Source organism: Thunnus maccoyii, chromosome 22, assembly GCF_910596095.1.
Source record: "Thunnus maccoyii chromosome 22, fThuMac1.1, whole genome shotgun sequence".
In the NCBI taxonomy this organism is placed as follows: Eukaryota; Metazoa; Chordata; class Actinopteri; order Scombriformes; family Scombridae; genus Thunnus; species Thunnus maccoyii.
Genome location: NC_056554.1, coordinates 10604019 through 10622709, shown reverse-complemented (window position 1 = coordinate 10622709; position 18691 = coordinate 10604019). Strand labels below are relative to the sequence as shown.

Here is an 18691-nt window from a genome sequence, read left to right as displayed (position 1 = left end):
GATTGCCCAAAAGTCGCCCCTCTGTCAGAATTTATTTGTTTGTCAATATTGGCACTCACCTTTTCACAACTTTTCCCAAGGGCAGCTAGATTTAGCCGTGTTGACAGGAGAGATGATTGAAGACATTATCGGGCAGCACCAACAGCCCCGAAGCCAAAACAGAGCACACACAAGAACGCACACACTCCACTGTGAATGACAGGCGCATGCAGCACACACACACACACACACACTGATCCGTGCACACAAGTCAGAGATATGAAATCAGACGCCAAACAACTAGTCGGGCTTGATTAGCATAATTATGATCTGCACTCTGTACTGAAAGTTAAAAGTCCGATGATACAGACTTGGACGGAGGGCACACTTCTTTCAGCCTACTAATATTATCATTATTATTATTGGTAGTAGTAGTAGTATCATTATTATTATTATTATTAGTATTATTGTTAGTATTATTATTGGTTGGGGAGCAGAGGTGGTGATTTGGCTCCAACATTAATTACCAGAGGACACTATGTATGTTAGAGGAAAAACTGTGGTTTGATATGTAATAATTCCCTTAGAAAACTGGAAGTGGCATTGGAAAACTATTCAAGTGCTTAAACATATTCTTTTGGTAATCTCTACCAAAAGAATAACAGTATTTCAATTTTATTTTTCATTTTTGTTTCGAAAATGACAAACACGTATATGTTTGTTATACTTGGCAAAATGTATTTTGAAGCCATTTGTTGACACAGAATGTAATTTATCTTCACTATGCAGATCTTTCATTCTTATTTAAGAAGAAAATGAAATTTAAAAAAAAAAACCTCAACAATTGTACGCTGATTATCAAATCCAGCAGAAAGACAGCACAAATGATTATAAATCCTCACCAGATACTATTTGTCTACATGTTTGGCCATCTCAAGCAAAAATGTTTCTGATAGTATCATTAAGAAAAAATAATTGAGCTACGTAAGTTTGAAATTGATTTAGTCTATTTTTTTCCCTGTTTGAAGCTGTTGGATAATCCTCAACTGTTTTATATGCTGGAAATCCACACAATCTTTTAATCTCACAATCTTTTGTAGTCCAAAAACAGATGAAATAAGTCATTGATCTATAATGTTCTGCCTTTTGCAATCAGTATTTTCAGCTCAGCAATCAGAAAAAAATCTTGATAGACAGATTTCGTTTGTGTGGATATGTTTTCATGTGTGTGCTGGAACGTGTCCCTATTTGTTATCAACCATCTGCCTCTTGCTCTTTGCTGTAGCTGCTGAAGGAGATAAACCGAACTAGCAGAGGCCTTCGATTCCGGAGGCAGGCTGAACCCAAAGCCTATATCGCTGCCTACTTCAAAGACCTACCCAAAGAGTTCACCCTGGGAGATGGCAAGATCTATGGGGACTTTGAAAACAAGCAACTCCAGAATGGCCAGGAGTACATATTCTTTGTGCTTGCCGTTTTGGAGATGTCGGAAAATGTAAGTTTGCTCTTTGTCACTGTATTATCTCAGTGTTTATCCATATTTGTCTGATATTATACTTGAGTTCAGCTGAAGACATGAATTTGTTCTCCTCTGGGATATCTTTTGCTAGTGATCTCATGTTCTTTGTACTAAAAACAGTACATGTTAACAGACAAAGAGGGGAAAATCCACTGCTTCATAGTGGAGGGTCGGGGTTTGCTCCTAGTAAGGTGTGTTACTCTGAGCCCTTATGAGGCTTTGACTTAAAAAAAAAATTAAGGCCCAAGAAGCTGACCCTTGCTGCTTTGGGGTTAGAAACCCCTTAAGACCATAGCTGATCGTAAGAATACCTCGATAACGGGGCTTCTCTTTAATTGCGTCCTACGTGCAGTCCACCTTATCTCCGCTGCTGCAGCTAGTGTGTGTATGTGTGCATGTGTCTTTCTGGATGGGAGGACCAGAAAGCTGCATGATTAGGCCGCTGCAGGCGAGATGATGGATTTGATGAGCTGCAAGGTCTATAGTGCTGCCTCGCACTCTCTCCACTAACCCCGAGTTCAGGTAGAGCAAAAGCGATAATGACGGACGGAGGGAAATCTCTAATTTGCCCACTGAAGCATATATTTTTCTTCCCAAAAGACCACTTTTTTAATCTTCTCTTAGAATGTGAAATAGTTCAATCAAAGCTTCTGTATAGAAGAGATATTAAAGATAATTGTGATTGGTCAAACAGCGGCTTAGCAGAAATGACACAGCAAAACTTTGAATTGGCTTTTAATTTGTATTGTTGGTCATGCTGCTTTGTCAGAGTCTTGTTAGATATGCTCTGAAGTGGGGATAAATTAACTGAAGACTTGCTCTGAATATCTTCGTCTCTCCAAATAAATCTTGATCTATCCCTCAGAATTGAGTTCTGTGTATTGATGTAACTTTAGCTGAAGATTGGCTTTGGTATGTCTGTCCAAGAAACCATGTAATACATTGGCGAAAAAGTATCTTTCAGAATAATCAGATGATAGATAAATTATGGCAATAGCAGAGTGAGGTCCAATAACTAGAAATACCATCATGGTTGAAAAGATATTGTAGAATACTGATCACCGATTTGCTTTTCTCTGGCTCAGATCATGTATGCCACCAGCCCCTACTCTGACCCGGTTGTTTCAGCCGACATCGACCCCCAACCGATCATCGACGAGGAGGAAGGACTCATCTGGGTGGTGGGCCCTGTGCTAGCTGTCGTCTTCATCATATGCATCGTCATTGCCATCCTCCTCTACAAAAGGTGAGGATCTCAAATTAACGTTCAAAAGAATTTTTTCCACCTCTTCAAACAAAATATACACCTTAACTACCTTAACATTTCACATAAATACTGTATAAATACTGGCACACTTGCACTGCAAGGGGACTGTGCAAGATATATACTAGGTGCACATCGTTACTTATATATGTGCGTTCAGAGCTCAGTTCAACATCCATGTATGACGATTCAATATTCAACATTCATGAAATTGACTCACTGCCATGCACAAATCTTCAATTAGCACATTCAAATGCGGGCACTAAATGTAAAACTTAAAGCCTGAGGCACATTGATCTTCAGACTATCTATGACCCTCACTCTCAGGAACACACACACACTAAATCTGTATAGCACTAGATTAAATCCAAGCACAGCTACCCGAACTGCAAAGCCATCAAATGCAGATGCCCACAATCCTTCACACAGACACATGTGTTGACTGAAAGTTAATCAGACACATTTATTTACCCCCCCGGAAGCACAAACATACACTAAAACACACATATACAACTGTAGAACACACTTGCAGTGGTGCACTTTCACACAAAATCAAAACCGCCTTTTTTGTCCGAAACCCCCTAGTGGTAGCCAGACCTCGTGCTGTCACTGCTCATCAGTCAAGCGTGGGAGAGGAGAGCTTTGACTATCTGCTGCATGTCACTGCATATGTGTGCAGCTTTAGAGATGCCCCGGGGCCTGGGCAAGCATCCCAGACACCCCAACCCCTCCCCCCCTTTTACTACTACCCATTCCACAAGGGAACCCAGCTCTAGATCCTGACTCTGACCTTTTTGCTGCTCTCCTGCTTTGCCAGGACACACACATACATATCTTACATGCACACGTCTACACTGATTTTTTTTTTTTTTCTCCCATCCATTGCTATCTTGTCTTTTCTCACCTTTTACATAAGGCACATTTTCCACAGAGTTCATTCAATCAAATGTCCAGTCCTAAGCAGAATTTCACAGTAGTCCTCAAGAAGTAATTTGGGGAAGGTAAGATTAGTATGTGAAGAGTCAGCACAAGCTATAATCAGTGCCAATATTGAAGACAAAAAAATCCATCAATAGTATCAGTGTAATGTAAGAGGTTTATGCCTAAAGCTTTATTCAGGCTTTCTCTGTTACACCCTGTTGTCCTTGGGATCCATTCATATCAAGTTTTGGTTTGGATAATACAAAGGTGAATTGAAAGTGAACAAAGATTGCGTGTGCGGGGGGCTTCTGTGTTTTCATTTGTGGCAGGCAGATTTACACATCGATTACCGAGCCAGTGTCACCGCCACGTTAGGGAACATTCGGTGCATAACCAGGAGATATTTCTCTTGTCAAGATCAATTTTTATGTGACAGAATGCCCCTCTTGTGCAAAACAAAGGGCGACAACCATGTTATGTTGAGCCCTGGGAAAGGACATGGAGATAACAATGTGCGGCTTCATCAGAGAGAAACACAAATCAGAGTAAATTGGACACCCACACATAGAATAATTGAAGTCAAGTCATGTCTGCTACCAGAACAATTCTGGTCACTTTTTAAATTAAAACTTGTTTAAAAATGGCAACATCCATTTTAATGTTTTATATGCTCAATTTATACACATTCATTACAAAGTGTGATCATAAATGTTGTCGCATTCATAATACTGCATGCATAATTCTTGAATGTGCATAATTCCTGAATTTAATAAATGAAACAGTGGTAGGAATATTTGCAGGAAAAGACAGACACAGCAATTAGGAGTCGAGAGAAGACTTTTATGCTTGAACAAGAAGCAATCATCTGAGACTGCTTGAAATAGCAGAGATACAATGTACAAATCTTGGTTGCACCTGGGAAACTATAGTATTTGAAACAAAGAGCCCCAAGGCTACATAATTGAGCATAATCCTTGAAGTGAAGCATTGCTAATCTTGCACACAAAGCAAAACTGAGATATGATTGGTATCATTTGTCTGTAATGCAGTCAGTCGTTCACATATTCCAAAGAAAGGTTTCTCCGTTTTATAAAGCCAAAGGTCTTATCACCTAATGTTGTGTCAATATTTCTTTCCTTGCTGACCAATGGAGCAGCAAACCAGACAGGTAAGAGTGAGAAAGAAGTAGCGACAAACTAATTCCTTTTGAATCCCTTTTCTCTCTAAACTGTACGTATCATATATAAACATACATAAATTGGTCGCCCTCTGGAGTCGATGTCATTCGTGACATCACACTATGTGCTTAATCGGAATCAACATGTTAAACACATATTGCTCACTATTAGCAACATCACATTGTTTCAATGACTGCTGTTAGCAGAATGTTTTGACTTTTCCTACCCCGTAATAAACTTTAAATTTACAGTATCCAAATATCCACCACATCAGCTTTTCATTATACATTTGTTACAATTAATAGTGACCTCTTATAAAACATTCATATAGTTGAATCAACACCCCCTGTGACACTATCATTGAAAAGTGATAATAGGCTTCACAAAGGTAGCATTTAATGGCTAAGGGCTATTGTATTAGGTTGTATTATACTGTGAGGTAATGATGTTATTTAATCCACCCCCTTTAGCGTTACATACCAGAAGAATGTCACCTCCTTAATTACATATCTGCCTTCATTATTTAAAAGACCGCCAGGCAATCTTTGAGGTCATACAGTAGAGTACTGTAGAGTTTGGGGTACAAGAGCAAATTTTAAAACAATTGCAATTTACAATTTACTGTTTGTTCTGCAGAAAAAGAGCAGAATCTGAAGCTAGGAAAGGCAGTCTGCCCAACAGCAAGGAAATGCCATTGCATCACCCCACTGACCCCGTTGAGCTTCGACGTCTCAACTTCCAAACACCTGGTAAGTATGTCAAATCGATTACTGTGAATTTATATCCAAATACGAATTTTCAGAAGGGATGCCAATGCTACCGATTGCTTGCTCAAACAAACAAACAAACAAACAAAAAAATATGTAGATTAACAATTAGCTTCATCTCATCCATCGTTTGTTTATTTGCAACCACTGCTGACATTGAAGCCTAAATGCCTTCCTAAAAAGTTCCCATCGTCACTGCGGTGTGATTGGCACTGAACAAGTGAGCATTTTGCAGGTAGATAGTGGACAGGTGCTTAGAGAAGACACAGAGGGTCAAAACTGACAGCGTCCTCCCCGGAGACATTTCTCAGTGGAAAATGAAGAGGCAGAAATGCAAGCTTGTCAGTTTCATGGCAGCTGTCATCTTCCTCTGCACCTGGGTTATCCAGGTCATCAAGATTTGTCATGCTTGCTCAAAATAGTACAGCCCTATACGGTTGATATCCAGCTGCTGGAAGTCACAGGATGCAGCATTGTGGAAGGTTAGGGAAATAAAAAAAATGTGTCACAGCAATGTGTTTAATTTTATATACAAGCCAATGGATAGCTGCGAAAAAAGAAAAAAACTGGTGACAAGCTGTAAGCACGAATGTTTACTCGTTCTGACCCTTAGTGCTCAGGTGGTCGGTGGTCATGCTCAGACATGCGGCCGTTTCTCGCCTGGGGGAACAATGGGAGTCACAGTCCATCACCTGGAAAGGCGGTATGCATCTAATGCCCCCATCCCGACCGAAAGAGACACACTTAACTGCAGTTTGAGCTCCTCTGGCACTGACTGCTTTGGGACAGGTGTTCACAGACTGCCAATAATGTTGTAATATCAAAGCCATATTTTTCAGGTCAGCTAGTATGAAAGGAGGATGAATTATCCCTGCAGGCTCATTTTTGAAAAAAAGATTATGCATATTTATGAAAGCTCTTCAATGATGTTAGGACCATTACTGGCTGTTTCATTCTGGCAGAGGGGTATTTTTCCTTTTGGCTCTGAGTGATCTCAACCATCCTCCCACTATTTCAGTCTCCTCTCAAGCCATCAGTCCCCCCTCCCTCAAACCACCCCCAACAGCATTTCTAAGAGTGGGTATCTTGGCTCTCTCGTTGCTCAAAAAGGACCACACATTTTTTTATACCATGTGACCACTTTCTCTCAAGTCCCGAAGCGCTTCTGCATTAGACTACCTCTCTCCCCTACTCTCTCTCTCCCCTTCTTTTCACCTCTTTACCCCTCAGTGGACATTTTCATCTTAAGGATGCTTGATGTTTGAGCGACAACGTGTTGGAAATGGTACTTTCATTGTCCCCCAGTGGTGGAAATGGATTTTGAGTAGCAGGCTGCAATAGAAACACCCTTTGCCGTCTTTCAGAGAGAGAAGTGAGAGTGGGTGGGAAAACGAGGCCCTGCTTCCATTAGCTAATGCCCACTTGTGCCGGCAACGAAAATGAAGCATCACCTCAATGTTGGGGAGAGAGACTGTCACATAACTGTAGTGTCAAAATGTCACAGGCAATTCTTAAGTTGCAGAACTTTGGCCACAGGCTTGATTGTGACAGCATGTACAAAAAGGTGCCCTAGTGCACATTAGTATTATTCAAACCTGACACTTCTAATCTTTTCCCTACATATAAACTTTGTAAATATTCTTATGCCATATATACCTCAGCTACCACCCATATTCAACAATGTCAGCTCTACTTTGTCAAAGTCAAGCAAACTTAAGTGCAAGCTGAAACTTTATGCAGCAGACTATGCAGGTAGTTTATCACTATGTCAGCATCCTCAGGTTAAAATGAATGTCAAATAATATCCTACAGACTTTGGTTTGTGCTGCTAGGATTTGTATTCACTGTATGCTTTCTTATTTCTATGAAATAAGCATGGTGGCATAGCAAAGCTTCTAGCATGATGATTTGTATGTTACTAATAAATGTCCCATTTAGAATACACATAATCATTCAACTACCTCTTGTCACATTTCAATTTCTACCTTCTGTTTGTAAAGAAAATAGTCATCACATTGCTATGACGTCTGCAAAGTATTTAATTACACCGCCGTTTCCTCCACAGGTTCAGGTGCGCCCAGTCACCCCAGTAACCTCCATTTGTCAAGTTAGTTGGTCTCGAATTATGCATTTGACATGATTTTTTTTTTTTTTTTATAGCTTTTATTCTCTACTTTTCCTTTTTTTTCTCCTGCCTAGTCTTGTGTTCTCATCCTCATCTAATCCACCTGGTGTTAATGCTATGTCATCACAGGAGGGCGGAGTTTGAAATGACAGCCTGAAAACATGTCATCACTCAAAGCAGACGTCAACATCTGGCCTAACATTTTGAATGTTTTTTTTTCCTTTGTTTTTTTGGGGGATGTTTGTTTGTGTCTTTGTCTTACTGTCATGCTAACTATCCACCGCAGCTTTCTGTCTGAATAACGTTCTTCTCTCTCAATAGGGAGAGTCCCAGTGGGGCAAGTGTGCTCGATGACTTCTCATTGGCTTCTGTGTCCATATTCTCTTTATGAGCATGGCCACTGCTTTGAGTGAACAAACTAGCCTAACAAGATCCACTCTTCCATTCCCCCTGTTAAAACACACATGCTGCTTATCTAATGATTCACTGTTGGCTTGTGCTTGGGTGATGTCCTCTTACAAAACTGGTGACTGACCTACAATTCCATCTGATTGACAGGTATGGCTAGCCACCCTCCAATCCCAATCATGGACCTGGCAGATCATCTGGAGCGCCTGAAAGCCAACGACAACCTGAAGTTTTCGCAGGAATATGAGGTGAGTGTCAGCAAAATCCTAGTGTTGATCAGTGTAGTAGCAAGAGAGATACATAGAGACAACAACGCAACATAATACCTGGTATTATACAGAAGCATGCGCAAGCAGCTGACATAAATTGTGATTTCAAATGACTGTCACTATTTAACAGGGTGGGTAAAGCCCACAGTCTTGCATTTAATGATATTTTCCTGGAAGCTGTAATCCTATCATTGCACATCTATGCCAACCACACACAGTTCAGGCATGTCAACAATGTATCAGCTGGTTTCAGTTGATGACTGCCCAATAGGGTGGTTATAAACTACTTTATGAAGAATCTCTTCAGCAGACTAACAGGATCTAAAAACAGTCAGTATGCCTTTTTTCCACAGCAGGAACACACCAGAGCAGAAAACACACAGGTGTAATTAATAATATTAATAATAGCTGCGTTCCATTTTCAGTCCCAGTGCCCTGCTATTGTGCCCGCTGGCTCACTGACATGACATACTGGGACACTTAAATAGAACTGAAGCCATCATTAATGTTATTAGTTACACCTGTGCTTTCCCTGATATGACAAGTCAAAAGCCTATTTGATGAAACCTTGTGAAAATGGCAGTGAATCAGCCACAAGGTGCCAAAAAGCCAATATATTTTAATTATACAGAGACAGAGATAGCAATGCACATTGTCAATTAATATACTGTGAATTATCACTCCAGAATACATATAGCTCCCATCATTAAAAAAATGCATCATGGAATGAAAGTGAAATTAAATGTATGCATCTTGTTATTGTATCTAATAATAACATCTTATGTAAAAGCGCTTAAAATAAGAGTGACTGTGGTTAGACCGTGTAAATGTTTCCTCAGTATTGGCAGTGCACTATAGATGAACTCATGTTTGCAGAACATTCATGGAGCCTGAAAAACTGCAAGCAAGAGGTCCTTTCAGGGGCATTATGTGAGATAGGACTGGTCACCCTTTCTCTGCCCATTTCTCTCTGCGGGTCCTGTAACCGCTCCAAAATCTATGAGGTCACTATACGGGTGCCTGCCAAGCTGCCCAATCATTATTGCAGCTTAAGTACATTGAATTCCAATTTCATAGTTCTTAATCGAGAGCACTGGAAAGCAATTTTGTGAGCACAATGAAATAAAGATTTTTATTAAGAGCAATGTTGCAGCCCACCGTTTCAACATATTTTGATAAAAATTTAGCCTTGTGGTTTGTCCCCTGCATATTGCTGCTTCAGGTGATTTCTGCAGATAAAGAACTCAATGCTAAAGTGTATTTTTGTGTTCACGTTGAGCTCACACAGGATACTCTTAAATACCTCTTAATGTATTTCCTCCCATGGCCATAGTAGTATTATATCAAGCCATCATTAAACTGGTCTAAAAGTTTCCATGCATTTATTGTTCCTATGAATTATCCTAAAGAAGTAATAAAAGTGTCAGTGGTCAGTGTGTCCAAATGCAGCTGTTAATTACAACATGTGGTATTGCATTGGGGTTTCTGCTATTTTCAGTAGTTGTAATTTAACTCACTAGTGGTCATCGTCATTAAAAACACAAATACTGTATTTTCCCTGTAATGTGAAATGGAATGCTATATTTTATTTTTTTGTATTTTCCCTTTGTGATATTTCATATAAAATATGATTATTTTATATGAAATATAATTTATCTGTGATGAGGGACCATTATAAATCCCTGCTTTACAAAGCTGAAAGAAGGCTTGGATAGCCAGTTCTGTTGAACTAGTCCCAAGTGTGGTATTCTAATATGTGCCATAAATTTCTACTAATCAGATGAGGAAAGTAAATGGAACACAAGCTTTTCCTTTGTGACCAACTCACAACGTCTTTTTGTTTTTAAATCTCATCATTTATATGTAGCAGTTATTTCATGCCAAAGACAACACACAGTTCACACAGGTCTTAAAAGTGAATTATTCACTTTTAAAATCAAATCCACAAAATGATTCCTGCTACTTTTAATTTAAGGTTTGCAAACCAAGAGTTAACTTAGATTCCAATGTCTGCTGACCCCCTGCTCTCTTTAAGAGCATGAGTGTTTTGTGTGTACAAAGTAGACATCCACTGGTTATTATAGTATGCAAGGATATATGGAGCCATATATATATACTTCTTGAAATATACTGAGAATTACAAAGCATGTAATTACATTACCAACCGTTCCCTTTAACATATATACACTTCAAGAGTTGCTTGATACCGCAAACAACCTTTAGACATGGGATGTTTTTAACTGACAAAGCTAGGAATGCTTCTAGATTAATTCTGTTTTTTTTCTTCTTGTAAATAATGTATGTACTTATTCTCTTCCCTTGCTGGAAATATTCAACTTACTTTGATAGTATTTGATCTTGAGGGGAACCTTCATTCACACTAGGCAAACCCTTCAATGCTCAAGGGCTAGAGATGACACAATATTCATATCAATATTTTAGAACCTTCCATCATCACTGTTTCGTAGACATTAGGAGGTTTAACATTGGCAAAACAAATCAATATTATGCATGACATTATTACAGAATGTACTGTATATGCTATCGGTGTACAGACATGCAGAAGTTGATTGTAGGACAAAAAGGACACATCAGAAACATGAGACTGACTATATTCAACAGAGCTTTCACTTCTTTAAACTGCCTTCCTCATAGCCTTGGCTTAAAGCCCTGGTAAAAGTCTGAAGACAGCTAAGCTAAGTAGCTAAGTATGGCCCACTCTGAGAGCACACTCCTAAAAATGTATTTAAACATCAGTAAACTACAAAAGATCAGATTTTGATTTTCAGTTGAAGTGCTGTGGTGAAAGGTACATCTCATTAAGCATTCGTGTATGGATCCTACACAAACACTTTATAGGCAATTGCCATAAAGTGGAACCTTAGCAATTGTGAAATGTTCCTATAGTGCAAAATATTCCACTGTAATGATGGCATATTTTCCTCTCTTTTACAGTCCATCGATCCTGGTCAGCAGTTCACATGGGAGCACTCTAACCTGGAGGTCAACAAACCAAAGAACAGATATGCCAATGTGATTGCCTACGACCATTCCAGAGTCTTGCTCTCTGCTATTGACGGTATGCCGCCCACCAACATCTTCCCTCCCAGCTGTTGTATTGATTCTACAGACAGCCAGTACAGCCGTATCTTTTAGACCTCAGGAGCGCAACCACACTGTACTTTTGTATTGTATTGCTACACAAGCATGTCAGACTACTTATTTGCTTTCATGCCTCGGGTGCTTGCAAGGAAATAGATGGCTTTAGAAATAGGCAATTTTCAATTGAAATGCTGAGGCAAGCATTCAAATTTGATTAAAAAATCACCGATATAGTCGAAGTTCTACTTCTCTGACTTGATGTCAGGTGATTCTTTCATACTGCCTCATGCTTACATTTTGACTGTAATTTAAACTTTGCAATATAATTTACATTACTTTTTTGCATGTATGTGTTAGACAGACATAAATACACATTTGCCCATTTATTACATGGTTGAAACTGACAGTGAAAACTTGTTTAACACACAGGTAGAGTACTGAGAGGGAGCTAAAATTTCATTGGTGTCACTAATAGTCAGGCATTACATGGGCGGGTCTCACTCAAGACTCTGTTGCAGTGCTCTGCACATTAAGGGCCAACCTTGAAGCTGGATATTTTCACAATTTCACTTGAGCCTATCGTGAACCTACCATGAACCAGTCCAGTAAGAATTGAGCTGACACATTAAAGAAGTGTTGCACTGTACAGTTCAGCTTCTGAGAACTGAAAGCCCATTTTGAAATGGCTAGTTCAGTGCTGGCTCCTTCACCAGTTTATTGGATTAAACACAATTGCACATACACACACGCTATTAATTAACCATTTTTATTGAGCATCTCCCATGGAGGGCAAAGGAAAATAAACAAAGTAGTAAATGGATAATGTTAACAAAAACAGACAGATAAAGACTTTGAGTCCTTTTTGCAGTCTCTCAGAAACAACACACAGCTTGAGTGTTGATGAACTCCATTAGCCAGGCGTATAAACACATCTGCACAACCACATTGGAGCCTTTGTGCTATAGCAAGTGAGTAGTTCTCAGCCAAGGGGACATGAGGGACTTCCTCTTTTCCTTCTAAAGCTTAAACAAAGCCTTTTGGCAAGCAATGCATCTATTGTTTACTTTGATTGAGTTCTTTGAATAAAAAGGGATTTGGGATTTGACATCAGAATTTGAAGACGGCTTCTTGCAGAATTTATTGATGTGGGGATGGATCAGCAGAATCTTTGGAGCACAGGCGCTCTGATGCTTGAGTACATTTGTGGACTTAAATTGTCGTGACATCACTGAGTGTGCTCTACTTTTGACAACTGACAAAGCACCTCTCGCCAAGTTGCCTGACCATACAAAGCACGCACTTAGCAGGATTAAACTGGTATCTAAAGTTAATCCCTAAAATTTTCTCTATCCTTCAGTTGGCAAAATCATCTTCCACTTTCAATTTGTACTGTATGTATTAGTTTCTGTTATCACCATTCATCCAGATTCCATCAACAGTATGTTATTTTTGGAACACTAAAGTTATATAAAATAACAAAAAAACTGGTCACTCACATTTCCATTGTTCTATATTTAGTGTATGAAGAGTTAGTAGGAAAATCTAAACATAATCTAATCTGACAACTTTATGAATCTGTCAGAATGACAAGGTCGAAATCTGATATCTTCTTGCAAATACAGTGTCTTAAAATGAATACACTAATACCAGTAGTACTACTACTATTGCTACTGCAACTACTATTAATCATCATTATCACTACAATTTAACACCCTAAAAGCTTACTTAATTTCCTGAGATTCTGTTACTGTTTTATGTGGAGGACCGAGTACAGAATGTCTGCAATGTTTATTTCCAATAACCATATTGACAGAGAAAATTGTGGAATTCATACAAATCCTGAGTGACAGAAAGCATAAAGGCAAAATCCATTTGCAAATGTGCATTAAACAACTTGTCTCGTTCTCATTAAACCACAGTAATGTTTCTTTTTGCTTTTTCTTTTCAATTTTAAAATGCACTAGGCTTAATTATATTTATCCCTTGTCCATCACGGAAATGTACAGCCGCTTGGCTGTGTGAACAACTTCAACGGCAAAAAGAGAGAGCGGGGGAAAGTTGAAACAAAAAAATATGTGGGTGGGTTTTTGAATGTGTTCATATTCCATTTTCTTTTCTTTTTTTTCTGCTGAATAAGTTACCTGGGAGTAAAAAGGGAGTCTGGGGGAGAGGAGGAGAGGAGGCAGCTGGAGTGAGGGGATTCTCTGAGACGTGGCGTCCATGCAGATGAGACTTATCTTGGTCGACCATGTGTGCACGGAGCCCCTAAACTGCCAGTCCTAAAGCATTGACTAGCTGTCAGCTCTGTCTCTTTCCCCTGGATTCGAAAAGGCTGCTGTGCCTTTCATTTAATATAAGCAAAGGGAAGGAGGAGAGACGAGGGGAGGGGGAAAATTGTTTTGCTAGGTTTTTGTTGGTTTGTTTTTCTCTATGTGAGGTGATAGACTTTTACAGACCAGGCTTTATCTGTAAGTCAGTTGCAGATATGGAAAAGAGACACAGAAACTGTGGATTTAAATGTGTTGTTGATAGCAAATAGCAATCCTTATGGACTGCAACACTGGTCCTAGCTGCAACTGCTTTAGTCCATTTTTTAAATAAACACACACAGAAAATGTTGACATAACTGACTTCATTTTACAGCAACAAGTTATTTTTTTTGTAAAACTGAATGTCGTCTGTACAATGTTAGACGTTTTATTTGAGATCTTGCTCTTCACGCCTAATTTTGACTTTTTAAAGTTTCCTGTTCTCAGCACTAACTTAGCCTGTTTTAAAGCAATTCCTACACATTTTTTTTTTTGAATACCCACTCAGCTCGACAGCTCATTTCACACCTTGTTTCTTTTTTAGGTATCCCTGGGAGTGACTATATCAATGCAAATTACATTGACGGCTACAGGAAGCAGAATGCCTACATTGCCACCCAGGGGTCTCTGCCAGAGACATTCGGTGAATTCTGGAGGATGATCTGGGAGCAGAGGAGTGCCATCGTTGTCATGATGACCAAACTGGAGGAAAGATCCAGGGTAAGAGACAAAAATACAGATATAACCACGCCTGTTAAAAAAAACTATATTGGAATTAAATGTAGTATGGTGGTACATTTGCTTTATATGAGCTTTGGATTGTATACTAGCCGCAACTCACAAAGACACACAGGCTGGTTGAACAGTTCAAGCAAGCAAATCCAAGTTATTTTCACATCAAGTATAGCTCTTCATTGTAAAGCCAAAGATATAATTTAGTTCTTCATACGACATCAAATATTTGCAGCATAGATATTTCAGACTCTTTTTGACACAATCTGTTTGATACCCTCCTTATCTCCTCTTTTTTCCACTGACTGGGTTTAATTAGTACAGTATGTTGTACTCTGCCACTCCCTTGATGCCTTCATATTTTCTGTACGGTAGAAGCTAGGTCACATTCTGCCGTGCGCTGATATCCTCAATCCTCTCTTTACAACAACACATTCTGTTGTTGTTTAGTCATGACTGATTAGTGGCCTGGCTGCCTTCATTAGCCTAGCACTGCTGAAGGCACTGGATTACAATTAGAGATAAAAGACTCAAAGACTGAAAAGCTACATTTGGCCTGTTTGCAATTGCTAGTCCTTTAAGGTTGACATGGTCAAAAGGCACTTCCTCTCCCTCTCTTGCACATCTTGCGGTGTTTGACTGAGCACATGAAAGCTTGCTTTGGCTTCATAAGCTACTGACCTTCACACTTGTATGCCTTTTCTAAGAGCCTGGCACAATGTTAACAGGGGTGCTGACTCAATTCAGAGAGCAGTTTTCACTCAGCATCCTCACATTCTGCAAAGCACTGCTTTGGCTGTTTTTCAACATTGAAAGCTCTCTAAAATACAAATGTCTCCAAATAAACTTGGTCTGTGCTGTCATGTGTCTATTTCTCTCTATACTACAGCTGCTATGTGATATTAGGTGCACTTCTTAAAAGCTTCCTATGAGACATCCCCCACCCTGATCCTCCCATACCATTATGCTGTTTGACATTTGTAGTGCATAATGTGCTTTTGTTGCTGCTAACAGCTCCTGTCTTTCATATTAATCAGTCATTTCATTCGCAGGGAAGCACTCAAGCTGTCTTTGTGTGTTTTGCGTATCTAAAGCTAGAGTATTTGCAAGTAAATGCTAATATGAATCAATGCACTACTCCTGGAGTTACAATCATTGCTGTTGGTGTCAGTGTTAAAACAGCTGCTTAGAAAATTAAATTAGTGGATAGTACACTTGGTAGATATTGGGGTATTCCAGACTAATGTCCAATTGTCATACAATTCAACAGATGTGTTGACGAGCATGTGGACATTTCGATTTTGTTGAACTTATGGCTAAAACCACTTCACTTCTCAAGGATAACATCAAGAAAAGCAATTGCTTAGGAACCCAGTTATTTCCTCTTCAACACCAACAGTGCCTCCCTTCAGCTAAGCAGTAACGCTATAATGGAACAGTGTTTTATTGGCCGTTCACTGGGAAACAAAGCTATACACTCTAACAGCAATAAAGCCGAGCCTGTAATATGATTGGAAACTGTGGTTACCTTTGTAATTACAGAGCATGTCAGGACAATTAATAGCACTGCCGGCTCTATACAAATATCTCGGGCCATTTCATTGATTATGAAATCAAACCTAGTCAGCAGGAATGAGGGAATTGGATGCATTTATTTCAACATTACTTAACTGTGTCGATTTTCTGTATAACTGTCTGATTGTGAAGCAGCATATTATACTCCTTAAACACAACTCAAATGGATAAAGGCTTTAAATATTACAGAAAATTACTGCACCAATGCACCAAATACTGTACTTACAGTACCTCCTTCCAGCTGCTGCTCCGGTGCTTCTTGCTATTTTTTTAAATTTTTGTTTTAATTTAATCTAAATTTAATTCATTGTATTGTGACTGAGTGAACCACAAAATAATTTAAATGTGCATGTACCCCATGCCTGTGGAAATAGCAATAAAGTCTCTTGAATCTTGAATCTAGCTATCTGATGTCTAATATAAAATATCCTTGTCTAATGCGGTATTTCTCTCCATTACAGGTGAAATGTGACCAATACTGGCCTACAAGAGGGACGGAAACCTACGGTCTCATCCAAGTGACACTGCTAGACACAGTAGAGTTGGCCACATACTGTGTCAGGACATTTGCACTTTTTAAAGTAAGGGCCCTTTGGATACTGTTATTTTTTACAGTAGCTACGTAGACCCCACTACAGCTGTCAAGTATTTGAGATGAGACATGGTGGTAACTGACCTTTCTCCTTCTCCATATTCAGAATGGCTCCAGTGAGAAGAGAGAGGTGAGGCAGTTCCAGTTCACAGCCTGGCCAGACCACGGGGTACCAGAACACCCCACGCCGTTCCTGGCCTTCCTGAGACGAGTCAAAGCTTGCAATCCTCCAGATGCGGGGCCCATGGTGGTACACTGCAGGTAAGAGACAACATGGTTTCACTCTGCAGAGGTGAAGACACCAAAAACAACCTGAAGCATGAAATTGATTTTTTCCTCCATTTGCTGTAAATGAATATATGAATACATATGACAAAAAAACAATATATTCATGGTTATTTAGAGGTTTATATCTGAGTCATTTATATAATGCTAATAGAGATTTTTAAGAAGGGAATCAGACATGAACCAGAGGAAAAACGTGGGCTAAAGAATATTTGTTGGAAAGTAAACCATGGCCCACTGTAAGCCCAAACAAATCAGCCCACTAGCTTTCACAGAAGGCACTTTAAATCTGAAGGTGTTTTCAACATCACAGCACAAAGAGTACTAGTGTCATTGCCCTCAGCAAACTTAAACATCTCCTCCCACACACTGACACGCAAACACGCGCAGACCTGTCGTCTTCCTTGCTACACCACTAACATGTCGCACATCAGCAGCCCACAAGTCCTCAGCTTATCCCTTGGGTTATTGCATCTGAAACAAATAACTTTCACGCCAACTTCGCTTCCCTCAGCTACATAAGCAGCCAGACTCCCAACAGAGAGGCACAAAGATATAACAGACTTCTGGCTCATCTTAACACAGGAAGTCATCAGAGGCTGTGCACAGAGAAAGCAAGTGACTGAAGGAAAAGACAGTTAAAATGAAGAGACAGTGGTAGTGAGTGTAATAGATACAAACTTGTGTCAGAAAGTGACTAAAAAGGAAAGGGGATTACTGAAGAATTAGAATTACCACATGCTGAAGTTAATTAGAGCTAGTTGCCGAGTCGCTTCAAATTGAAAATCCTGACTTTTTACAATGAAGCAGAATGCAGGAATTAATGTCACTCTGCAGATGGGAGGTTTTAATTCCTCTGGCTCCCTATCAGATAGTCATTTCCAAACTCCAAATCCTTAAATAGGCACTTCCTCACTTCATGTTTGACCACACTTTTTAAGAGATCCATTTTCTTTTATATTTATATACTGGCAAAAATAATGTCAGGAGTGCTTTGTGGTTATTTAGAGATAAGCTGTAGATAAATTAAATTTTACAGAAATCATGTCTTATCTAAATATTCTCAATTTCTGTTTTGCTGAAGCTGTTTTTTTTATGCACACACTAAATTAAAGCTAAAAGAAAAAAGACTTTTCTTGCCCATAATCAACAGCATGTTGCAGTCTCTTGAGTGGTTGATTAATTAGTTGGTGCACCAAACATTGCAGCTTAGCATGTATGAACGTGCTGAAGGGCGTTATGTAAATACCATAAAACATAAAACTAAGCAATCAAGGGCTTTGAATTTGTTTGTATAAGAGAATGAGCGGTAGCTTATGGGGTGAAATTTAAAACTTATTGTCAGTGTTTCCACTCTCTACAAATCACAAATGAAAAAGATGTTTATTTATCATAGTTGTCATTATCTCCTGATTTACATGGATTTTCCATATAGACACCACAAGACAGAGATTTAGAAACTGTAAAATGCCCAGAATCAGATCAGGATAATTCTGTACATTCAGAAAAACAACAACTGACTCAACCTATTACCGAATTGCCCTGAATTACTTGTGTGTGTCACCCTTCACTGGAGTTCCAATACAGTTCATTTTACCATGCATTTGACTGCATTTCCATGACGCAAATGTAAGAAAAATTAGTGGTGAGCTATTTCTACATTTTA

At 39.2% G+C, this 18691-nt stretch overlaps 1 protein-coding gene and 1 long non-coding RNA gene across 17 annotated transcripts in view; one reads left to right on the top strand and one right to left on the bottom strand.

Moving 5' to 3' along the window:
- Window positions 1-8353, bottom strand: part of LOC121889020 — a 61204-nt gene extending 52851 nt beyond the window's left edge. Inside the window, exon 1 of the long non-coding RNA XR_006093417.1 lies at window positions 8289-8353. This is a non-coding gene — a long non-coding RNA (uncharacterized LOC121889020). The remainder of the gene's footprint in view (window positions 1-8288) is intronic.
- The window catches only part of LOC121889010 (receptor-type tyrosine-protein phosphatase delta), a 369584-nt gene that overhangs the window by 338926 nt on the left and 11967 nt on the right, over window positions 1-18691 (top strand). For 15 of the 16 annotated variants that reach the window (XM_042400691.1, XM_042400694.1, XM_042400697.1 and 12 more), the window contains 8 exons: window positions 1265-1474; window positions 2584-2744; window positions 5498-5610; window positions 8312-8409; window positions 11386-11509; window positions 14386-14561; window positions 16610-16729; window positions 16847-17001. In XM_042400691.1, the coding sequence (XP_042256625.1) occupies window positions 1265-1474; window positions 2584-2744; window positions 5498-5610; window positions 8312-8409; window positions 11386-11509; window positions 14386-14561; window positions 16610-16729; window positions 16847-17001 (1157 nt within the window). Of the gene's footprint in view, window positions 1-1264; window positions 1475-2583; window positions 2745-5497; window positions 5611-7693; window positions 7736-8311; window positions 8410-11385; window positions 11510-14385; window positions 14562-16609; window positions 16730-16846; window positions 17002-18691 lie in introns of all 16 variants that reach the window. The other variant, XM_042400705.1, reaches the window with a different exon arrangement.